This window comes from Schistocerca piceifrons, chromosome 11 (assembly GCF_021461385.2).
Source record: "Schistocerca piceifrons isolate TAMUIC-IGC-003096 chromosome 11, iqSchPice1.1, whole genome shotgun sequence".
NCBI lineage: Eukaryota > Metazoa > Arthropoda > Insecta > Orthoptera > Acrididae > Schistocerca > Schistocerca piceifrons.
In genome coordinates this window covers 44,735,184-44,761,569 of record NC_060148.1, presented here as the reverse complement: position 1 = coordinate 44,761,569, position 26,386 = coordinate 44,735,184, and the positions used below count along the sequence as shown (strand labels likewise).

General features: G+C 41.8%; 1 protein-coding gene across 1 annotated transcript in view; it reads left to right on the top strand.

Annotated features, from left to right (window-relative positions):
- Positions 1–26,386, top strand: part of LOC124720311 (ankyrin-3-like) — a 53,365-nt gene that overhangs the window by 16,128 nt on the left and 10,851 nt on the right. The window contains exon 2 of the mRNA XM_047245618.1: positions 24,317–24,890. Within this exon, the coding sequence (XP_047101574.1) occupies positions 24,328–24,890 (563 nt within the window). The 5' untranslated portion in view covers positions 24,317–24,327. The remainder of the gene's footprint in view (positions 1–24,316; positions 24,891–26,386) is intronic.

Genomic DNA, 26,386 nt, shown 5'->3' with positions numbered 1-26,386 from the left:
GCATAATACATTGAGTTATACAAATTATTGGCATCTAGTGGCCAGCAAGTACTGAATAGTAAAAAATATTACACTAATTGTTGGCACTTGGCATAATATATTGAGTTATACAAATTATTGGCACTCATTGGCCAGTGACCAAAACATGAAAAGTCATAATTGAAAACAGAAGCTAATTAATGGCATAATTAATAACCTAATTCATTGATTGACATAAATTATTGGCACTCAGTGGCCATCAAGTATCGAATAGTATAAAACATTGTTAATCATTCAGTATTATTCAGATCATTAAGAAGTAATAACAATTCATTGAGTGACATTCAGATCATTACAAAGTCATTATTAAAAATCAGCTAATTATAGTCATAGCATTAATAACCATGGGCATTATAAGTAGTCTCATTACAATAAACAGTGGCAGTTATTAGCCAGTTACAAGGCATTATTGGGGACTGGTAATATATATTTTGTTTGTTTTTGTGCTAGCAACGCATTGCTTTGGGTAATTACAAGAGAAAGCAAGAAGAGAAAAAAGAGAAAAAAAATGGTACTGGGTTGTTTCTGTGTAACGTCATTCGTCATGAGTCAGCTGTAGCAAGGTTATGTAACAAGGCAGTATATGTGATCACATTTATAAATGATAAACACAAATGGGTTAAAAAAAAATGCAAGTACTAGAACAGGTATAATAAGTAACAGGTTTAGTAAGTATCATGAAAAACTTCTCCTGGAAAAAATACAAAATGGATTATTGACCTGAAAGAAGAAACGCACACTATGCTGAAAAGTAGTGAACTTCGAATTAACAAGTAGTGAAATGTGTATAAAATGTGCTTCATAGCTGTCCTTTCCAAAACTTTCCGTCATCCTACTATGCAATATAACACCTGCTGTCAAAACAAACCGCAACAAATACTTAAATAACTACGTAGCATAAATACATGACTTCAACATTATCCTCATCTGTAAAGAAAAAATTTCATTGTCAATCACTTCATTATTCATAACTCCATCATTATCATTACCTGTAAAGAAAAACTTCATTATTCATAATAGCATATTCTTCATCATTATTCATCAGTATTCATCATCATCTGCAAAAATATCACTTCATTACTCATTATACAATTATTCCTTATCTCTAGCATATTTCATCACTAAAACTAAGACGTGTAGTTCAGTCTGACAGCCTGCATCAATCACCTCGTATTCTGAAAGAAAATTAGTTAAGACTGCTATTCTACGATAAGTATAGTATATTCTTGTTAATGCTTGTTAATCCTGATCCATTTACTCTTCCTCATAAAGTTATTGCATCTTCTATCGTTTATTCCGTAGGTGAAATTCTCATTTCTGTTTAATTTATTTTCTTTACACGTTATTTCTTTCTGAAAATGATGAACAAAGATTAATGTCTTGCATTCAAATCATATACCCACTAAATAATTACTGATTAACGGTAACAGAATCAAGCATACAGCATAACATAACAGAAAACGTAATATGTCAAAAGCATAGACAGTGTTCAAAGACAAAATGTACACGGAATATCACAATGCAGCAGCAAAAAAAAAAGAAAAAGAAAAACGTAAAATAGTCACGATGTTGAGACATCATAGGGCAAAAATGTCAAAGTCAACTGGTGTTTGCTATATCTTAACTAATTCACAGTGCATACAAACAAAACAGGAAAACAATCATACACAAAAAAAAAATGGAAAATGTGCACGGTCTGACGTGTAACGACAAGAAAAGCGACCTGCTAACCTTACCTTGCCGGGCACTTGCCAAGAAAAAATACGACACTCATCAGTAGGTAATCATATAATTGCATAAGTGGTTATAAAATGTGTAAGTTCGTCTGGAAAAAATATGCACGGTCTGATGTGTAACGACAAGAAAAGCGACCTGCTAACCTTACCTTGCCGGGCACTTGCCAAGAAAAAATACGACACTCATCAGTAGGTAAACATATAATTGCATAAGGGAATGGCATCATAGCATGTTACATCATAAAGTGATTTCATTCAATGAACGGTTTAATGTTTGAGATATGGTGATTGCCTTTCGATTTTCTGGTTCTCAAAGTTTCGACGTGTACAACATTGGGGTGAGGGATGCTGCGAATCCGATATGGACCTGCGTATATAAGTTCAAATTTACTGCACTTACCTTTTAATTTACTGGATAAGTAGTGTGTACGTACTAATATTTTCTGTCCAACGTGAAAGTCGCGGCGTGTACAAACCTGTTTTTGCTGTCTTCTCCGGCGCTCTGCGGCACGTTTGATGTTGTTCAGTGCAATGTCGATTATTTCGTGGTGTCGTAAGCGACGAGATGTAGGAAAATTTACAAGTTCCTTAATTTTGTTTGGTGGTTCAACGTTTTTCAATATAACAGACGGAGATAGCATAGTAGATTCATTTGGAATTGAATTAATTACATCTTGGAATGAGAGTATGTGTGTGTCCCAATCAATATGTCTTTTGTGGCAGTATATTCTACACAGTTTACCAATTTCTTTCATTAATCGTTCACAAGGGTTCGAAGAAGCATGATATTTGGATATATAGATCGGAGAAATGTTTCTGGCTCGTAACATGCGTGTCCATACGCCACTACGAAATTGAGATCCATTGTCAGAAATTACTCTCATCACATGCCCTACATGAAATAGAAAATGTTTTATAAATGCTTTCGAAACAGTTTTAGCAGTAGCTTTGCGTAACGGAGTGAAAGTAACAAATTTTGAAGTGAGCTCAACAGCGACAAAGATGTAGCAAAAACCTCTGTTAGTTCTCGGAATCGGACCAAAAATATCTACTGCGGCCATGTGTCTTAATTTAACAGGTACAATGGGATATAAAGGAGGAATATGTGAAGTGGTGTCTGATTTAGCTTTCTGGCAAATTTTACATGACGCTAAAACTCGTCGTATACGTTTCTCCATGTTGTTAAAATAACAGTTCTGTCTCAATATAAGAAAACATTTTCGTGTTCCGTAATGTGCGTAACTTAAATGAGTGTACCAAATTAATTTGTTAACCAGTTCCTCAGGGATGCATAATAACCAATTGTTGCTGTCAGGATGAGAGCGGCGAAACAGAATGTTATTGCGTACAGTGTAATGGTTTCTAATGGTAACATTATTCCTATCTTGCCAAAGCTGTTTAATTTCTTTCCACACGTTATCTTTACTTTGCTCTTGTGCTATGTCCTGTAATGACGACGAAATAAAGTTTTCAAATGCTACTTGCTGAATGTACATGACACTGAAATTTGTTTTGCAGAAGTTGGTTGCTATGTCTTGCTGATTGTTGCTGAGAGAACGCGATAGTGCGTCTGCTATAACATTTTGCGTACCGGGAATATGAACAATTGTAAAATTAAATTCCTGTAAATAAAGTTTCCATCTGCTTAACCTGTCGTGAGTGAATTTAGCTGAAAGTAAAAACTGTATTGCTCTGTGGTCTGTGTAAACGGTAGTGTGTCTTCCATAAAGAAAATGTCTAAATCTCGTAAAAGCCCATACAACACATAATGTTTCCAGTTCTGTAACGGAATAATTTCGTTCAGCAGGTGACAAAATGCGGCTTGCAAATGCGATGTTTTTAATTACTGTAGAACCATCTTCTTCAATTTCCTGAAAAATATGTACGCCTAAAGCTGTGTTGGAACTGTCGGTAGCGATGGAAAAATTTCTGGTAAGATCCGGGTGCGATAAAAGTGGAGCATTCAACAAAGCATGTTTCAGGTTCACAAATTCAGAATGTGCTTCCTTTTCCCAAGACCAAATACTGTTTTTACCTGTTAATTGGCATAATCTGGGTGTGTCTAAAGCAGAGTGATGAATAAATTTACGAAAAAAGTTAATTAAGCCCAAAAAACTGCGTAGTTGCTTTTTTGTCGTAGGAACAGTAATGTCACGTAGAGCTTGAAGTTTTTCCGGATCAGGTGCAATGCCTTCCGCTGAAATTACGTGTCCAAGAAATTTTATAGAAGTTTTGCCAAAGTGCGATTTACTAAGATTAACTGTGAGTCCTTGTGCATGGAAAGTTTGTAACAGTTGTTCAAGAATCAGATTGTGATCAGACCAGTTAGCTTCTGCGATAAGAATGTCGTCTACGTACGTCGTAATTCTGTCCTTAAGTTCTGTCGGAAGTATTGTGTTCAAACCGCGAATAAAAGCTGCAGAAGAAATAGTTAAGCCGAATGGTAATTTACAAAATTGATAACAGTCGCCGAAACAAAGAAAAGCTGTATATTTTCTGCAATTTGGATGAAGTTGAATTTGCCAAAATCCCGATTTCAAATCTAATGTGGAATAAATGGCAGTACCGTGAAATTTCTGTAGAAGTTCCTCTAGCGTCTGTGGTCGATCTGTTTCATTAATAATAATGTCATTAATGTGACGTGAATCAAGTACAAGGCGAAGCGAGCCATCTTTTTTCTTAACAATATGTAGCGGGTTTATGTACCGACTAACTGCTGGTTCTATAATTCCTTGGTCAAGCATATCCTGCAATTCTTTCTTAACTTGTTCTCTGTGGATATATGGAATAGGATAATGCTTTGCCTTAAATGTATCGTGCTGTTTGACTTGAAATTCATACATAAATCCGGACATAGTACCAGGAATGTTGTCAAAAACTGGAGCTTGCTGTAAAAGAATTTTGTGTAGTTGCATTCGTTCGTCGTCTGTAGTTACACTGCTTTGTCTAACTTTATCTGAAATCATTTGCATTACGTCGTAGTCAGCTTCGTCTGGAGTATTATCGTTGTGTACGTACGTATTCGTGAACAATGTGGGATTACAGTCTATGTTACGTGTTGCGGAAATGACCTCTGTGCGGTTAATTGTTTGTTCTTCCGCAGATAAAGAGTGCTGAAATTCTAAAGCAAGTTGTACATTTTCATCCTTTAGCATTAAATAAGAATTTTGAAAATCGATAACTGCGTCGTGTTGTACCAGAAAATTCGTACCTAAAATTACGTCTGTTGTCAACAAAGGAACAATCCAAAAATTAGAGTGGAAAGTATGACCTCCAATACAAAATGATAAATGTGTCTGCAATTTAACGTCTACTCCTTTACTTGATACTGCTCCTTTCACTTTTGTTTTGCCTAAAGGTAATGTCGGATAAGTATACTCTTTGTTGCACTCGTTAAAAGTCTCCTCATTTATTACTGATATAGGTGATCCGGAATCAATTACTGCTGAGAATTTTGATGAACCAATTTTAATTTCGATGACAGGATGTAAAATAGTTTTCTGAACAAATGGTCTTTCCTGCAAGAGAGTGTCTCTGATATCGTCAAAAGTAATTACATTCTCGTGAACAACATTTTTCGTGTCAAACGTAGCGCTTGTGTTATTGGAAGATGCGTCCTGTACAGTATCTAGTCAGATTCTGTCTGTTGTGTTATTATTATTAGGAGGATTCTGTGGCATTTCGACTATTTGCACTGTCCTATTACTTCTTCCAGACGTATTACGCTCTGGATGGTACCTACTGTCGGGTTCATTCATGAGAATATGTTCCTGTTGATTACTTTGTTGCTGGTAAGACCGACTGTTATTATATGTACGCTGATAATTGTGCTCATCGTTTTTACGTCTGTCGTGATAGTCATTCCTATACGGTACATTGCGATAGGAATTGAAATATTGTCTTCTTTGTACATAGTTGTTTCCTTGCTGTCGTACGTTACTATTTGTTGGATCTGTGACTATATGTGCACGCGGCGTAACATTAAAGCCTGGTTGACCTTGTGCATTACATTGTTGGTTACGTATGCTAACCGGTTGACTTTCATGCTGTTGCGGTGGAAAACTTCTATTGTTACCAAAATGTGCTCCCTGTTGCTGAAAATTTTGACGATATTGATAATCTGAGTTTTGTCTGTGATTTAAGTTCTGGTAGTTGTCGTTCCTAAAGCGTCTGTTATTTTTCCTATTGAAATTACGTCCCTCATCATAATTACTGTAGGTTTGTTGACCTTGGTTATTATACGAAAAGTTTTTGTTTACGAAAGAATAATCAGATTGCTGTACTTCTAAAAGCTGCAAAAGATCCCTGAATGCTGAAATGTTTTCTTTTTGTTGGCCTGTTAGAAGTGACACTCGTAATGACCTTGGTAATTTAGAGATGCATAATTGAATAAGTGCTGATTCACTGTACGGTTCACTTAGGTACTGGTTTTGTTGCACCATGTGTTCAAAAAATTGCGTGACACTGGGAAAATTTGTGTTCTCATAATTTGGTAAGCTAATTAACTGATCTTTAATTCCACGCTGTGTCGTCTTCGACCAGTACGCTGACAGAAAAGCATTCTGGAATTCTTCTACCGAGTAACATTGCCTCGCGATCGGTCTCATACGAGTTGCCGGCTCGCCTTCCAAAAAACTACAAATAAATTCAAGTTTGTGCGTTACAGGCCAAGTCGGTGGAAGAGCAAAGCTAAATTGTTGAATCCAATCTAGTGGGTGAATCTGCGTTCTATCGTTTTTAAAAACTTTAAACTTTCTCACTGACAGAAAATGTTTGTAATCGAAATTATCATCTCTGTATGATGCAACAGGTTCAGGATCGTAGGAGTATCTATTGAACTGTGGTTGTTCGGCATCTAAGTCCCGTACTCTCTGTAGATTACTCAAATTATACGCGTTGCGTGAGTCTGGCAAATGTTCGAAAAGTGGCGTCTGTTGTGGTATGTTATTAATTGAAATGTTTTTAATTTCTGTTACTTCTTGTTGTAAATTTGACAACTTCCTACGTAACGTGTTGTTAGATGAATCGATCTCATTAATTGTCTGCTGTAAATTCTGAAATTCTGGTGTTTGGTTAAAGGAAACCGGCGCAGTATCGTCTGATTTATTCTCATTAGCACTTTCGATAGCATCAATACGACTGGCCAATTCATCATATTTTTCAGTCAGTATTTTTGCCTGATCATCAGTTTTAGAATCGGACGCATTAACCTGTTTCTGCAACTTACGCGTAGTTTCGCTCAGTTTTCTAACATCAGCTTTGATAACATCGCAATCCTGCGTTAGTTCTAATTGTTCGAATCTGTCTGTTACTGTTTGAATATCTACTGTGTGTGTATCTGTTTTTGATTTAAGATCAGAAATTTCATCCCGTAATTCCGCGTTCAACTGTTCTATGTTATTAATTTTGTCGGACACTGTAGTAATATTATTGTCTACATACGTCTTCGCTTTCGCGAACATTTTACGTTTGTCTTCCTGTCTCTGTGCAGTGATTGTTTCCATGACTTGACGTTTGACTTTATTTTGATCCTGAATAAATTTGCGGAAACGCGTATTACTGTTTTCTAGGTGGTGATTAAAACGCTCGTTAATCTGAGTGTTCTGCTGTTCGAATTTCGCATCTATCTTTTCATCCATTGTGCGCGAAAGTTCTGCTGTCATTGCTTTAAACTCGTCGCGTAATTGTGTAGCCTTATCAGAGCATTGTTTAGCGACTCCGCTAATTTCGTCTCTGAGTGTTTCTGTTGCGGCAGTTTGCATTTCCCTTAATTCCTGCGCAACAGACTTAATTTCTTCGCTATTTTTTCGTGAACAAGCCTCAATTTCCACGCGCAACTGTTCCTTAGTGTCATGACACTGCGCGGCAACAGCTCTAATTTGTTCACTAAGCTGTCTGGAATTGTCGTCTAATTTTTCATTTAACTGTCTGGAATTGTCGTCTAATTTTTCATTTAACTGTCTGGAATTGTCGTCTAATTTTTCATTTAACTGTCTGGAATTGTCGTCTAATTTTTCATTTAACCTGTTTTGTTTTTCGTTCTGTTGTTTGATCTGTTCACTAAGTTCTTTGTGATTTTTGTCTTGTCTTTCATTCTGTTGTTTGAAATCTTCCCTAAATTGTAGCAGTATTGCCAAAATTGGATCCGAGCCTAAATTAGCATTTCTATTATCTGTGCTGTTTAATGGTGGATCTGAAATTGTTTCGCTTTCTGTAACCATTTGGTTATTCTGAGACTCACAAAAAGGTTTGCCAGTCAAATGTACACTGTTGGACACTATTTCGGAATTAAATAGATCAGTCGTACTTTCAGTACACTGTCCATTTTCATTAGAAAAATTTCTCGGTACGTTACTTGAATTTTCCAAATCGGGTATGTTAGGCTGGGCATCGCTCATTACAATAGAGCGTTCCGCATCATCGATTGTCGTCAAATCAACAGAAGACACAATCGAGTTCGTTCGTTCATCATTAAGACAAAAGTCATCATTAGTGGTTGGAATACACTGATTGTTAGTGAACGCAGGATTGTCATCATGACACTGCGTGTCACAAGTCCTATCGGTAAAGTCGTTTGTGCCGGTAATTTCGTTCGTAATACCTCGCGATACACTATTCACAGTCTTTCGCGGCATTTTTACAATAGTCACAAATATTCACAAAACAAATAAGAACAAATGCAAAAACAACACACAAATACAACAGAGCAACGAATTGCCGTTGACCTGTAGAAAGAAAGTCACAAGATTAGTAAAAGCGTAGCGCCAAATCCTAATTATATCTAAGCAAATAAGAGCAGATATCTGACTGTTTTTCAAAAGACTCTCAACGAAATACGATCCTGGACTGGGTGTCGCCAAGTGTAACCTCCCCACAAAAATTTTAAAAGAAAGGACAATATTTAATACAAATCGGAGCCAAGTGTAACCTCCCGTAATGAAATTTACTGACAATGACAATTAAACAAAAATTAGCAATCTGACTCACAAATAAAAAATGAAAAACAATTCAGTGCTAATGAAATCAGTGGCAGTGAAAATTCAATTAAACCGAAATATCGGTCTTTGGCCCTGTGCATAAATCAGAATTAAACTCTTACCTCATTGTAACTGCTAGTCACATTTCTGCTCTTATTGTTCCGCACTGCTTGGAGGAACTGCATTGCAAATAATAATATTCCTTTTTTTTTTGTAATTTAACGGAAATTTGTCTTTAAGGGAAGTGGAATGAATTTTTTTTGTAAAATGCTTTGAAATCAAAATTATTATTGCGGCGCTTGTTGGAAATTAATTACAATAAATAAACTTTACATTATCTGATGATTACCTTAATTAGCAATGTACCTCATTCAGCATCTTGACCAGTGTTGCCGACAGACCACATCACACAACCGCACTGGGCTGCTACTACTGACCGACCGCTCTGCATGACGACTACTCCATAACTGCTCTCAACGACAACAAACTGAGTACTGCTCTCAACTAGACAGAGCTGCAGACTCGCAACGACATACTGACTGACTGAGAAGCGCTCGCAACACTCGCGCGGTCAAGCGCATACTCTCTGGTCACAGATGCTACAATGCCTCGCCATCGCTGCTATGTTACATACGTGTTTCAAGCTGTGGAAGTTTGTGCGGCATTCGGGTTAGAGTTCAGATCCGGCCCAAATTCTCGTGTTTCGCAAACAGCGGCGGTCAGTCCGGATTCGCAAAATTCGAATACAGTACCCAATAAATGTAAAACTGTTTCCCGTCTACACGAACCTACCGTTATATATAGGGATATGTTTGTCAAGCCCTAACAACTTGTATATCGGAAAAAAATCAGAATAAATGGCGATTTCGTAAGTTTTTCATTACTGTCAGATGTTACGCTTGCACATGTTCTGTAAAAAGGAGATAACTTAAAGTGAATCGTTACCACTGCCTGGTTGCTTATACTGTTGTAAAACTTGCTGACACTTTAGTTTTGTGAAGCACGATGGATGAAGCTTGCGTATCTAGACATGTTGAAATTTCTGCCGTAAGGCGTGGGCGGATACCTCAGCTGGCAAGAGTGAAGCATCCACGTTGGCAACCTCATGTGGGGCGTAAACGTCTCAACAGCCAGAATACGCGGGTGTGGTTGACGCTTTGCTGATGAGAGAGAGAGAGAGAGAGAGAGAGAGAGAGAGAGAGAGAGAGAGAGCGAGAGCGGTCTGCCACCGGGGAGCGGCCGCCCGCCGCGGCCAGCCCAGGCTCCACAGAGGCCGGGACTTCCCCGGGCAGCTGGCGCAGTGCGGCCACACCCGCGGAAAAAAAGGTACCTGTTGCTGTGGGGGAGAGGAGTGTGCGGCAGCGAGGCTGACGCGGCGACGGAGCGCAGAATGGCCTTCCTGCCCCAAGTACCCTCCGCCACACACCGTAAAGTGGCCGGAAGTAGGTGCTCTTTTTATTTTTGGATCGCACTCCAGCTCAGGACTCATTTTGTACTGCTAGATGTAGAATGTCGTATCAGAATCAAAGTTCATCGACGAAGCATGTTCGTCATAAACGATAGTGACATTTAGATATAGCTCTGTCATTGCTTAAGGAGCTATTTTTGTTTCAATTAAATCTTAAGGTAGCTTTAGTAGCTTGCTAACTGTTGACTTTGCTTTAAAGTGACTTCACATTTTTTTCAGTAATTACAAAAATGGTTCAAATGGCTCTGAGCACTATGTGACTTAGCTTCTGAGGTCCCTTAGAACTTAGAATTACTTAAACCTAACTAACCTAAGGACATCACACACATCCATGCCCGGGGCAGGATTCGAACTTGCGCGGTTCCAGACTGTAGCGCCTAGAACCCCTCGGCCACTCCGGCCGGCTTCAGTAATTACAGTTTTTAGGTAATTACAGTAATTACGTAACCCAAAACCTCAAGGACGGTAGCCATTGTGCTGAACATTACTTTCTATCCATCTGGTCATTTTACACTTTGCCCATAATTCCTTCATGTTCATCATATCGAAAATAAACGATGCACATTCATTGTCTTAAGATACTAACACCTGCTTAGCTACTCTTTCCATCGTAAATATTCTCCTAGACTTGGTGAAGGATGTATTGGCTTCAGTAACCATCGGCCCTACGTTGAAATCGTGATCATTAATCCCTGTGTCTGTAGTCTAATCAGTTCCCATTCTGTGTGGGTTCTCGAATTAGCGGTTCGAGACAGTTGTCGGAAAATGCGCAGTGGCGTTCTCTCCTGTGTGATTCCAGTTGCTTTTCTATCACATGGTCGCATCTTTCGATATCTGCCATTCTGATATTCCTCCGATGGTTAAAGCGGAACTAGGACTAACACCGTCAGTGAAACTGTTTTCGGAGAAGTTGGGGTCTCTCTCTGTAATCGCCGTTTTTATGCCATTGTGCTAGAATGTAATAACTCAGATTCCAAACAAAGTAGGTGCTGACAGGTGTGAATATTACCAAAATAGTATCAGTTTAATTAATAAGTCATGGTGACAAAATACTGATACGTAATATCTACAGAAGCTTGGAAAAACTGGAAGCCGTTGACCTCGGAAAAGATGAGTTTGTGCTGCAGAAAATTGTAGGGACGTGACAGTAGTGACCCTGTGACTGCTCTTAGAAGATAAAATTAAGCAAAGACAAACCTGTTTTTATAATGTTTTTAGACTTAAGAACACTTGGCAACGACTGGAATATTCTTTGTGAAGGCAATTTCCCTATATCGCGCCCACGGGAATGAAATATTTAGAACGTGCCTCATATCTCTTAAACCGCTACAGACATGGAAACGAAGTATTTGCGAATGATGGCACACAAGGAGGAGATGACTTTACCTTTACCGGTTTGTAAACACATCGAACTTTATCTGTGGCGATTTATATGAAGTTGTGTTTTCTATTTTAGTTTATAGATTCCAACGACTGTAAATCTTTAAGAGTTATCGCAGCTAGCGAAAGAAGACTTTCCTAGTATGAAAATAAACAGGAAATTTCTTCACTTATGCTAAAAGAAAAAGTGCGCGTCATTTACGATGGCGGCCGAGTTTAGGTTCGATCAGCGCATCTGACGTCACAAAACAGCCAGCCAATGAACAGAGAACGACGTTGCCAGAGTTACGCTGCAGTGCAGAGCACGGACGAGTGTCTTCAGTTTTAGAAACGTTCAGTCATAAATAAAGTAATAGAACAGAAGCAATGCCTTGATAGCAGACTTTCTATAAAAGAAAGTTTAAAAAAGAGCATTCTTTATACCAATTGCTTCATATTCTATTAATTACACCAAGCAGTAAGCCTCCTAATTCAGGCAGTAGCAAGGAAATTCTCACTAACCGCTTTTTCGCAATAAAGAACAGCAGTAATTGTTTATTTCCTATTGTTCAAAATGATTCAAATGGCTCTGAGCACTGTGGGTCTTAACTTCTGTAGGTTATCAGTCCCCTAGAACTTAGAACTATTTAAACCTAACTAACCTAAGGACATCACACACATCCATGCCTGAGGCAGGATTCGAACCTGCGACTGTAGCGCTCATGCGGTTCCAGGCTGTAGCGCCTATAACCGCTCGGCCACAACGGCCGGCTATTTCCTATTGTACTTCGACGAAACGTGAATAATTCATAGTCATACCAACAGTGTTCGTCGGTATTTTGCGTGATACTTTAAAGTCCTCCAGGAATTATGTTGAATGACGAGCTGCGTTAGCGTAATGGTGAAGGTGCTTGGCTGCTAAGCAAAAGGTTCTGAGTTCAAACATTGTGCGGTGTTTAATATTTTCTTTATTTAAAAACAATATCAAAGTGTCTTCATGAATTTCATTCGTTTGAATGTAATTATCTGAAATTTCTAGTGGCAACTAAAATCGACCATATGGAAAGTATACGCTACGGACTTTTACCTCTGCAAACTCTTCAAAATTTCGTGCAATGGTTTACTACACTTAATGCTGCACAATAACTGCGTTGAAAATCGAAACAAAATTGTCATTTGCGGGGGGAAGGTATCAGTGAAGATGATGTGTTAAAATCAAATTTTTGGGCCAGATAGATTATGTGAAATCGAATAAGTGTGTCAAAGCAGTGGGAACACCATGTGTCTGCACAGGCGAGCAGTGCAGTGATGACAAAATCGCACACAGCACGGAATGCGGGCAGCACGTCTCTGTAGCAGCGAAAGGGTTAATGCGGCCGTGGTGGCTTTACTTCGTGAACTGCGCGCTCCCCCCTAAACGTAAGTTTGCGAACTATACTGTACTATGGCGCTGCTTCTCTTGGTGCGTGCGTCGTGTGCAACTGGCAACGCAGCAATCTCCCGCGTCTGGGCGGGCATGCGCGAGCCGCCAAGATAAAAGAACTGAACTACATCACAAATCGACACAATGAGGTTCTTCGTAAGCTATTGAGCTCTCTGGTCGCCAATTACTTGTTTAATGAGACACTTTCAGAATTCTTTCACAGCTGTTCCAAAAATGAATGTTAAAATTTTAGTGTGTTTTGGCAAGAAGCACAATTAAACCGGTCAACAAGAGGAATATGGCAGTTACTCACAAAATAGTGATGCTTCATCAAATGAGAAAAGGTTAACAATTCACACAAAAATAAACCGGCAATGTTGTGGGAATTGTGATTGAATCCCATAACCCATCGTATTTTTAACACTGAGCGACTGGAATGGAAACTTAACAAAGAATTTTATTCCTTTCCTTCATCTGAGGAGTATTAAAATAATGACGAGCGTAGCCGTCGGGCAATACGAGACGCACATGCCATATACTGGTTACTGACTTACGGCTTGCAAACGGACAAAATGCGATTCGCGAATAAAACGGTTGTTACTGAGAAAAGTAAACAGTTGATAGGCGACACAACACATTGCTCAGTGAGCTGAGAATAATGCACGCGACAGGAATACGGCAGCTGGCCGTGTGTGCTTTGTGAGAGGAAGAGATCACGTCGTTGGAAAGACATCGCCATGTAATTAGATCTGCCTTCATTGGCAATACAGTTCAACAAGTTAAATACATCAAATCACCACAGACTTTGACGATACTCGTACTTTCGAAATAATACTACTTCATTTGTGTAGACTGTTGTCTAATTAGTTTATTAATGCTGTGTGTGTGTGTGTGTGTGTGTGTGTGTGTGTGTGTGTGTGTGTGTGTGTGAGAGAGAGAGAGAGAGAGAGAGAGAGAGAGAGAGAGAGAGAGAGAGAGAGAGAGAGATTGCAGAAGCTTAAATGGTCATGAGTAAGCTATCGTTAAAAGAAATATGTCCTATGTCATAGTCCCGCTTTCCTGTTTGACGATGACAATTACCTTTTATTTGTTTTTCCTAGTTCTTACGCTTGGAATTGTCGTAATGCATGCGATCTAATGCGTAGGATTTGGGTCTAAGAATGTAGTCGCTGTTATGTTCACGCCAGCTACACTCAGCTGTGTAATGTCGCTGAGCTGTCGAAGTCATTCCTAAAGCTGAAGACAGCGTCGCGTTTTATTTCGAGGCTCGTCTAAATGCGCTCGGACCTGCAGCCACAGAACATCGCGTATCCAGTGACATACGTACTGTTCTGTGAAGTGAGTAAGCTTTATTTTGCAGTTGTTGCCGGTAGCAATATCTTGAATTCAGTATAAAGAGCGGCAAAGTAGAGACTAGTATTGCAATTAAATAGCCGCCCAGAACAAGGTTGTAACAGACAAAACTAATTTCCTTTTTCAGGAAGAAGGAAACATTCTGTTGCACACAGGTTTATACCGCGAAAGACAAAGTTACAATGAAACAAGTGTACTGACCTCGTTATTTGACTAACCGGCACTTGTAAGGGTCACATGTAGATTAAAAAACAAGTGATTGTTTTTCAATTTTGCTCTACATACCTCATCTGGTGACTTTGCCACTATTAACACCCCTTCTTTGATACTTCTGTACACTACTGGCCATTAAAATTGCTACACCACGAAGATGACGTGCTACAGACCCGAAATTTAAGACAGGAAGAAGATGCTGTAATATGCAAATTATAAGCTTTCCAGATCATTCACACAAGGTTGGCGCCGGTGGCGACACCTACAACGTGCTGACATGAGGAAAGTTTCCAACCGATTTCTCATCCACAAACAGCAGTTGACCGGCGTTGCCTGGTGAAACGTTGTTGTGATGCCTCATGTAAGGAGGAGAAATGCGTACCATCACGTTTCCGACTTTGATAAAGGTCGGATTGTAGCCTGTCGCGATTGCGGTTTATCGTATCGCAACATTGCTGCTCGCGTTGGTAGAGATCCAATGACTGTTAGCAGAAAATGGAATCGGTGGGTTCAGGAGGGTAATACAGAGCGCCGTGCTGGCTCCCAACGGCCTCGTATCACTAGCAGTCGAGATGACAGGCATCTTATCCGCACGGCTGTAACGGGTCGTGCAGCCACGTCTCGATCCCTCAGTCAACAGATGGGGGCGTTTGCAAGACAACGACCATCTGCACGAACAGTTCGACGTTTGCAGCAGCACGGATTATCAGCTCGGAGACCGTGGCTGCGGTTACCTTTGATGCTGCATCCACAGACAGGAGCGCCTGCGATGGTGTACTCAACGACGAACCTGTGTGCACGAATGGCAAAACGTCATTTTTCGGATGAATCCAGGTTCTGTTTCGGCATCACGATGGTCGCATTCACGTTTGGCGACATCACGGTGAACGCAGGAAGCGTGTATTGGTCATCGCCGTACTGTCGCATCACCCGGCTTGATGGTATGGGGTGGCATTTGTTACACGACTCGGTCACCTCTTGTTCGCATTGACGGCTCCTTGAATAGTGGACGTTACATTTCAGATGTGTTATGACCCGTGGCTCTACCATTCATTCGATCCATGTGAAACCCTACATTTCAGCAGGATACTGCACGACCCCATGTTCCAGGTCCTGTACGGGCCTTTCTGGATACAGAAAATGTTCACTACTGCCCTGGCCAGCACATTCTCCAGATCTGTCACCAATTGAAAACGTCTGGTCATTGGTGGCCGAGCAACGGGCCTGTTACAATACGCCAGTCACTACTCTTGATGAACTGTGGTATCATGTTGAATCTGCATGGGCAGCTGTACCTGTACACGCCATCCAAGCTCTGTCTGATTCAATGCCCAGGCATATCGAGGCCCTTATTACGGCCATAGGCTGTTGTTCCTGGTACTGATTCCTCAGGATCTATGCACTCAAATTGCGTGAAAACATAAGCACATGTCAGTTCTAGTATAATATATTTGTCCAATCAATACCCGTTTATCATCTGCATTTCTTCTTTGTGTAGCAATTTTAGTGGCCAGTAGTGTATTGTTTTCCAGCAGCCGTGAGTCGTTTACGCTTCACGTAACGCCACCCACTCACACGTTGTTTACACTGTTTGCCTCTGTTCGTGTGTTCCTGACAGTGATCTCTGTACTTCCTCCATGATGAACTTCAGCTGTCAGGTCGTGCCAGCCGTAGGTGCTCGTATTTCGCTTCTTGCCAAACTGCAACATGGCTGCTAGGAAATGCCACTAGAACACGAAAAGAAAATACTTCCGGAGTCGGCTTCCACATCAGGCTATTAAATCACATGTTGACATCAAGTTCAAAACAAGAAATGGGTCTGCAATTCTTTATCACGTACGGACCGATGGAAATATGTTTGCCAAACTACAACATGGCGGACGATGCAAAACACATGAATCGGCAGACACGCTGCAGTTCCATACTCAAGAGACCAGACCTCTACAGTCATGTTGTATGGAAGTGACCGGTTTTTGAGCACTGACTGTAATAAGTGTACCGGTACTTGTTGTGTCCGCCATCTTGCGTATTGATACACCCTCGCTCTGTGCAACGCAAACTTGGCAATCTGACGCCAACAAAAGAATTGGTAGACAGTTCCAGTATCCCTACCTTGCGCCAGTTACTGTTAACAACCTTTTTCCATGCAAAACCGAATTTCTGTAAAAATGAAGCTTGCAACCTTGTTCTGGGCGACTATTCTATGTGCTCAGTTTAATCTCTGAACGAACGAGTTTCCTCGTTGTTTCGGTGATACCACAAGGCAGCGACATGCAGCTTTGACCTTTATACAGGTCATGATGTAGGTAGGATAGATTCAGCTTGCTATTAAGTGGCAGAACAGAAACGAGAGAGAATTACGGGTTCCCTCAGAAATGCTTTTTTACGAAACAGATGTTATTGTACGTTAAGAAGTCGAACTATGGCAGTGTTGACGATGAAATAGGTAACATAGTCTGGAGTACGTGCTGACTGAGTAAAATACCCTCGAATTTCTGGTCCTGCCGTAGAATGCAGCCGATGTAATACTGCAATAATTACCAACGGAGAGGGGACCCTGTCGGTTTCGGATAGTATCACAGCGGGCATTAGTGCCAACTAAAATACTGATCTCGACAAGATTTCTCTTGATATTATCTTTTCACTCCTGTTGCGCTCGCGAATGGCGCGTGGGTGGGGTGATCCACGGTAAGGCGTCTGTATTGGCCGCAGTTTCTCGATTTTTCTCGTCGTCGTAATTTCGCTGCAAGCCTGGAAGCTTCGAGGAGACGCGCTGGCTCTGCGGAACAGCGGTTTGTGGGCAGGAAGCGGGCGTCCGCGCAGTGCAGACAACTCCCGAGTCGCCAGTCCAGGGTCAGTGGGTGACGTCACGCGGCGAGGCTGGTGGAGACCGGCTGCTGCGAGCACAGTGAAGAGGCGTCCGCATCTCGCGGTCTTGCGGTAGCGTTCTCGTTTCCCGCGCACGGGGTCCCGGGTTCGATTCCCAGCGGGAATGTGTTTGTAAGGTGCAGTAGCTGCTGTTAATTTTTTCCAGAGGAAATCTGTTTCTCCCATGTAGAACACTCCAGAATGATTGCAGCTTGCCGTACTTCAGACATTTGGTGGGTGATTTGGTAAATGTAATCGATACCTCTTGACTTTTGACTGGCTTTTTCCACTCAACTGATAAGTCATTCGACGGCTCTTCACTGATAAGGGATCTGACTTTGAGCCACGAATAGGTTTTAAGCAGTCCTTTAAGGACTGCATGGTTTTCGGAGGTTGGTGGTTTGAGTGGGGAAGCAGAGCCACTTTGCCGGAGGACAGGAGAATCTCGCGTGTGTCTTTTTCAGCAGGAAGGTCGTCCTGGTTTTCAGCCGGGCGTAGTGTCTCATATGTTACCTACAATGCAATAGTGTTGCACAATCGCAGTTCCCCGGCTAAGTGCATAATGAAACTCATCGTATGTGTCAGTATGGGCACTGACTCTGTTGTGAGTAATTCTGCCCATTGGTCACTTCACGATGTCTGCATACAGGGAAAAAAACCAAATGACGAAAACCGATGTTTGATAGACACACAGCCGTCCGTTTATGTAGCCTCACAGTTGCATTTGTGTGCGCTGATGATGTGATGACGTTGAGAGGGAGCACATGGTCGTAATAAGGACTGAAAAAGCCACACACTATGGGTTTCTTCCAGTATTTAACGACCGTTAAGTTCTAAATGTTCCTTTCAGCTCTGCAGGAAGTTTCAGTACAGTAATGCAAAGTCTATAGTTACCGCGGATGGATGATGTATTGCTCATAATTACGGACTCGCTACGTATTATCAGAGTTGTTTACGTGAGAGAGCAGCAAGGTCCTTATATTTACTGGAGGAACCAATCAGTTGCAGTCCCTTAAAATATAGTGTGATTCTTCCTCCTCCCAAACTGAGTCTCACTTCTCTACACCCTTGTAACGACTGTGAATTGCATGGCAGTGGGTACATCCATCGCATCACTTACTAGGAGTTTCTCATGGTCCATTCACGTTCAGGGGTGTGTGAAGAATCATTAAAGTGCCTCTGTGTGTGTGCAGTAATCAGTCTAAACTTGTCTTCGTGATCTGTGCGAGAGCAATAAGAATCGAGTTGTGATATATTCGCAGAGTCAGGATTTGACGTTGGTTCTACAGACTTTCTAAATGTGGTTTTATGGAATATTGTCTCCTCCAGAAATCACCTGCATTGAGTGCAGTCCTTAGCTCCTCGAAAAGCATGCAGAATGGCAAAATTCTGGGCTGATTTAACAATTGCGGCATTCCAATAAACCTTGAAAACAAAAGTCAGTGAAATCACTCACCCAGACTCAGTATAGAAACATTCCTATAATGCATATAATGTCTCGTAATCTGCGCGAAACACGCCGCGCAGTGTTTGTGTACGAAATGAAATGTTCACATGCGAATATCTCCCAAAACAAATCACTCACAAATCTCAAGCTCTCACAAAATATTCAATACTGTAGCTGCTCTTTGTCAACGGCAAGAGAAGCAATAAAACGCGCAAATTTCTTTACTTTGGAATAAACATAGGCGTTTACCAGAAGATGGTTCCCGAATGATTTAATCGACTCCTAGATCGGAGGCACAAAGCCATACTGATACGCACGGGATATGCTTAACTCCTACTGGCTAATAAATTAAACAGCCAATCAGATCATTTGGAGCACTTGCATACTTCAGGTATTTTTAATGTCAGCCAATCAGATTACTGCAGGTAATTTAGACGAGAAATCACGTAATTCCGAAACTAAATAAAATTTAATGAAGACAAAATTAGATTCCATTCCGCAACATAAATTACTTACAAATTTAATACTCAACGCCCCTTCTGGCTGCCTTTTACAAAACCAAACAAAGTTGGACATACGTCACGAATTCCACTATTGTACAAGAAATGTTCACACGTAGATTTACTTAATTTCCATAAAATTTCAACGTATCTCCTCAAACCCTGCAAAACACTTACATAACCATAACACAAAGAAATAATTATTTTCCAAAGTAGTTTTTATTTAGTCAGAAATGTGTGATAATGAAACGAAAGAAAATTCCAGACAATTAGATCTTATGGACCTGTACTTCTGGTTGTAGTTTCAATTGATGCTATATATGAATCCATCACAGTCGTCCCTTAGGTAAAAATTTATATCTCCGAAAGTACTGAAGTTATTCATTCGAAATCAGTTGTGCCAGCGTGAGAACCAAAATTCTGCTCTCCTCCCGGCTCCGTGGTAAGCTACGCTTTCGATGTAAGATGACAATTCGTAATAATTAGCTACATTGAAAATCCAGAGAGTGGTTGAAAAAGTGTTCATATAGCTGACATGGCCAGTTTCATCTGGTTGTTTCATTCAACTGATAAAACTGACAGAGTGAGTAAACAGTTGATCAGCCACTCACGTCTTGCTGCATCAGTGACCTGCCGTCATCCGTGTACTGCTTGCCGTGGAGTGCATCCTTCGTTGGACCAAACAGACGGAAGTCGGAAGGTGCGAGATGCGGGTTGTTCAGCTCTGAGTGATTCACCGGTCACCCTGAATGAGAGCACGTTCCCACATCGTAGCAGTCACAGCCGTCTGCAGCTGACCGACACGTGGAGGTCGGCCAGATATGCACAGCCTTGCTGCGACGATGACGCTGCTAGGCCAGGCGTTGATCACCAGTAAGCTCTTCTGACGCTGACAGACACCTCCCACTATGATTCGCGCTGCTTCTGTTCACTACCAAATCTCCTCAGACATTCTGCAAGCGGATATGAAGATCTCCGATGCTATGGTTCTCACCCGAAAGAAACTCAGTGACAGCTCTGTGCTTGGGTCGCACCTGCTTTGCGGACGCCATTTTGGAGGCTACATACAGTGCTGTCAGCTGTTGGAATTTCATGAAGCTGTAGGGGAAGTGGGAATATTCCACGATGTCTCACAAATTTCGCATTTTTCCAACAGATATTGGCCGAGAAAAAAGTGTAGCGTTGCAGATCGAATGCCCCGTAATTTTATAAGTAGCTCAGTTGGACGATGATTGTGCTTATGTATTTTAATCTGGGTCCTTGATCTTGATATGGCTAGATTCTTCACAATGCCTGTCTTCTTTTCAGCATCTGGTAGTAAGAAATGCGTGTGTTTGAGAATAGCTCTTCCTTAGATTTCTCCCCGAGCTCACTGGAAATTTGTTTAATATCGTTCTCGACCGAAAACTCTAACATCTTATTGCTATCTGAGCTGCTATCAATTGCACAGTGAAGTCGTTACCACAGCCAGGACAGACACACAGCCAAACCAGTTACAGAAGTACTGGCTTGCACGTCAACTACCGAAAATGACGAAGAGATTAAGGAAATGCTTTTTGAGAGAAAAGAAATTCGTCAGATCGTTAAGCGAGATGAAAACTTGTGTTGGGGCACTCGAAATAGTCGGAATACGAAGTGGAAGAAAAGTTGGAGGAGAAAAGAACTGAAGTAAGGGAATGAAAGGGGAAGCTGCCTGGCAGAATTCTGCAGAGAGCACAATTTAACCACTGCTAACAGTTGGGTTGAATCATGAAAGACAATTGCGTACATGACAGGAGTTACAATGCACCTCACTATTTGAGACATACTATATACTCCTAATATTTACCATTACTTAACAAATGAAAATAATGTGCTCGGATCGAACCTTCTTCTCTCATAATGACTCTGGAAGTTGCTAATGTCCATTCCAATCAGCTGGAAATTTATTTCCTGAACCAGAGATTACGAGTTGCAATTTTCATTTTAATCAACAACGTGGAAAGAAGTCCCCTCTTACGAAAAACTAAGAAAGACATTGTTACCTAACAATCTATCCGGAGTACGATATATTGTCTTAGAAATATTGGACCATGGTTGGCTGTCTATTCAGAAAATACTGTCTGAAAAACTAGTTTCGTCGATCATTGGACTATTTCTGGACCAGTTGGTTGATAAAGACCAGATGCCATCAGATGTGTGGAATTACAGTGGAAGGCCCCCCATCACATCGAAAACACCTCTGAGGGGAGGAAGAAAGTGATACATTAGTATCAAAAGCTCAGTCAAATGTTTTCTCATTAATAAAAAACCTTCGAGAGGGTGTCGAGTGCTTTCGCTGATGAATTTCTAATTCGGATGGAAAAAGAATAAAAAAGTCTGCAATTCATACTGATGAGACGACTGTAAAGATTCCGAATGGATGGCAACGTGAAATCGTTTCTGACTTGTGTGACCCACACGCGGAAATTACACTGAAGAAGAAAACATCACCACCATTGGAAATTATATAAATATTGAAAAGTAGTTTAATGCACGTCGTACTCATTGGAAAGCTTGTAAACAACTTTAATGATGGACGAAATGAGACCACTTCCTCACGGTTTTCCTGGGAAACGACACACAGACAGCTAAATACCTGTTGCAATTTTTGGAACATTCGGTAATGAAGACCGGTAGGGCTACTTGAAAGGTCGTGCCTCTTCTAGGACACCATCACGGCACTCCTATTGAGAGAGACTCTATGAAGAAAAACCTGTGTGGGTGGACAGTAAACAGAAAACCGGTGCAGAAGACACAAATGACAAGCAGCCACGTCCACTCATTCGCCCTTCGTCTGCAGACCTGCTGCAGACCACTGCACGGTGTGTGGTCGAACCACTGTCCTCCCGAATGTGAGTCCAGAGTGTCTCACCGCCGCGCCCTGCATATCCAGTCCACTACTTGAGTTTCACACACGTTTCTCTGCCGGTTACACGGCGCAGACACGCACGAAGATTGTGTCTCCAAAATATGCTGAAGATGATCGGGACCATGGCTCTCTGTCTACTAATAATTCAGACGCGATCCCGCTCAGTATCTTGGAAAATTTGTGATTACCTAGAAAACCGTCTGAGTGAAAGAATATGCTAAAGCTCAGTGTAAACTACAGTCGCGTTGCGAGTGCCACAATAAAGTAGAATACTACACCACTGATCTCAGGATACATTAAAGATTTATAAGACAATGACGTCTGATTCTTAGACGAGGAACATGTCGATGCTCGAAGACTGTATGGAAATGTAAACGTCTTTACAGCTTTTACCACTTCGTTTATTGACATGCAGCAGCACTTGGATGTAGGGAAATACGGTAACAATACCTGTAAACAACAGTAAAAAGTCGTTCATTATGCGATTACAACGCCAGTGTCCAAAGTTTTGAGCCTATAACATTGAGTGCATACTTGGTATGGGGAGGCGAAAAAACCACAAAGCGATACAAAACGGAAGCAAATGTACAACTAACTAATGAGGGATGGGAAAGGAAGACTTGGGTTGGTCGGGTGGCTTCCAAAAAAATGCAGTGTACGTGTTGGCCTGCGACCCTGCGCTGACCTCCGGCGCTACGCTCTGTTCAGCACTGCCTCGGCGTCTCCATCCACGTCGAGCTAGTGTGACAGAAGCCTTGGGACGAATTCTTAGGCAGTCTGCTAGCACCGTAACGCTCCGGCGGACCTCTTACGCTGGTGGAATGGAGATGCTAATTCGGCACGATTCGAAAAAAGTGGACGCCGTTCTCGCGAAACCCACTTGTCTGAATTTAGGAAACCAGTTTACACTGTAGGGTGTGGAACTACTTCATTGACTCCGTCATTTGCACCTCATACGACCAGGAGAGTCAAGAGTGATGTCGGAGCTGTGATAGAGCTTACTTTGGTTTAGCCATGATGTATCTGTCGTCTAATAAGTATCCGAACGTTCTGTGGTGCAAACATGCTATACAAAGACGTCCACGCCAAAAGGAGATACAAATATATATTTGTGCGAAAGTTCCACAACACATGTTCTGGAAATGGAGGCAACGAGTTTCATTCCTAAACTGCTCAACCTGGAAATACGTGGGTACACCATAGCTTGCAACATCAGGATAAAATGGCGGCATGATTTATGATTGTATTATGCAGCATTCTTTACCACGGAGGTGGGTGCTGCATCTTTTTCTTAAGAAGGAAGACGCAGATATCAATCTGTTCAAAGGAGAGTTAAACATACCAATGAATTTAGACTCTTACAGTGGTTCAGAACGGTTCAAATGGTGCTGAGCACTATGGGACTTAACATCGGAGGTCATCAGTCCAATAGAAGCTAGAACTACTTAAACCTAACTAACCTAAGGACATCACACACATCGATTCCCAAGGCAGGATTCTAACCTGCGACTGTAGCAGGCGCGCAGTTCCGGATTGAAGCGACTAGAACGGCTCGGCCACGGTGGCCGGTCAAGTTTAATCATGCCTACCCTCAGACATTCACCGAGGAAACTGATTTCTGCATTACATGTACATTGCTTCTGATGTGTCACGGATCTGAGGAACCTGAGATAAGGAGGAAGAAAATTTTTCTCAGAGGTGCCACGAGCTTGGATTTAAATACAAGTCCTGTAACTTCAGTGCTCAAATAAGTTTGTTGCTTTGCCATTTTTTTGCTATGACATATATAAACCATCTTTTGACTGAGAGCGATAACATTTTTAGAAGGTGAAAGCAGTCTATCGTAGCACCGCACTGGTAGTTACAAACGTTAGGTGATCGCGAAGCAGTACGGACCCTTGTCGTTTTAAGGAAACTGGTGACGTTGCAATTGATTTAGGGTGGACAACACTTTCACAGCTGTTGTTTCGTACAGGTATGCATGCGCCTCGTACAAGTGTTGAGGGTGCAGTGTGAGGGCTGCTCAGTGGCACTGTGTTTCAGGACCACCCACCATGTCGGCAGTTGCGGAGGTTCAGAACACCACAACCGAGGCCCTGGCCGCCCTGCTAGACGGGGGTGACGGCGCCCTGGTGACGCTCGTGGCGGGCGAGACGAGGGTGGCGGCTCACAGGGCCGTGTTGGCAGCCGCGAGCCCCGTGTTCGAAGCGATGCTCGCGCACGACGTGCTGGAGGCCAGCTGCGGCCAGGTGAGCATCGACGACGTGGAGGGCCCGGCGCTGAGGCTCCTGGTGGCCTACACGTATACCCTGCAGGCCCCCCAGCTGCCCGACACGGCCCCCCAGCTGCTGGCAGCGGCCGAGAAGTATGGCTTGTCGGACCTCAAGGCTGCCTGCGAGCGGCAGCTGATCTCGCAGTTGGCCGTGGAGACCGCAGCGGCGACGGCCGTCAGGGCAGTGAGGCACTCGTGCCCGGACGCCACGAGGGCTGCCGTCGCGTTCATAAAGGACCACCTGCAGGTGATGGCCACGCGGGGCTGGGCGGACGCTGTGCTCGAGTACCCGCAAGAAGTCATTGAAGTCTGCAGTATGCTCGGTGAGCCACCAGCAGAAGCCAGGTAAGCACGATTCCCTTTTTGGCAATGCTAGTGTGAATTTGACGTCTTCCTTGCTTTGTTCGTCATGGGTTTCTTTGCTGCCTACGTTGCATAGCATCTTAACGTCATCTACTTACTGATCGTCAGTCACGATGCTAAGTCTCTCGCTGTTTACACTTCTTCTGCTTCTTATCAATTTCGTCTTTCTTTGATTTTCTCTCATTCCATATTCTGTACTCATTAGACTGCCCATTGCATTCAGCAAACCCTGTAATTCTTCTTCACTGTCACTGAGGGAATCAGTCATCAGCAAATCTTACATCATTTCACCCTGAATTTTAATTCCACTCTTCAATCTTTCCATTATTTCCGTCATCGCTTCTTCGGTATATAAATTGAACAGTAGAGGCGAAAGATTACATCCCTGTCTGACACCCTTGGTCTTCCACTCTTAATTTACCTTCTTGCCTCTTGTACATATTGCAAATTACTCGACTTCTCCTATAGCTTACATGTATTTTTGTCTGAATTTCTAACATCTTGCACCACTTGATATTGCCGAACGCTTTCTCCAGGATCACAAATCCTATGAACGTCACGGAACTTCAATTTTCTTTTCCATTCTCCTGTGTATTATCCTTGTCAGAAACGTGGATGCTTCAGCTGTTAACCTGATTGTGCGATAATTCTCACACTTCTCCGCTCTTGCAGTCTTCCGAATCGTGCAGATTATATTTCTCTCAAAGTCAGATTGTATATTGCCAGACTCATACATTCTACACACCAGTGAGAATAGACCTTTTGCTACCTCCCCCAATGATTTTAGAACTTCTGATTGATTGTTCTCTATACCTTATGCCTTCTTTGATCTTATATTTTCCAAAGCGCTTCTAAAATCTGATTCTAATCACCAATATTTTCCATACCGACTCCTGCTTGTTCTTCTGTCACGCCATCAGACAAGTTGTTCCAATCAGAGAGGCCTTCAGTGTACTCTTTCCAACTATCAGATCTCGCCTCTGTATTTAACACTCGAATTCCCATTGTGCTCTTAATGTTACCACGCTTGCTTTTAATTCCGTGGAAGATTGCTTTGACTTTTCTATATGCTTTTCCCTTTCATTTTCCCTTTCCTTTTCCCCTTCCTTTCCCCTTTCCCCTTTCCCCTTTCCCCTTTCCCCTTTCCCCTTTCCCCTTTCCCCTTTCCGCATCACTGACACCCACTACAGCTAGATACGTCCTCAGCATTTCCCTTTTCTTATTTTCTAGCTTCTCAACCACATACAAATTCCTTACTTTCCACATGACAACTCGTAGAACGTTATCCTTTTGTTGATTACTCAACTTTTTTCTCATGGTCACCTCCCTCTTGGGCCACCTCGCCTGGAGGTTTGAATGGGGGACTAGTCTTTTGCTAGTGGAGAGACCGTTATGGCTCTTATTGAATCACATGCCACATGTCATGTTGATGCACGTTATGTATCTTTAAGCAGTGGTTTACATTGCCTTCTGTATCC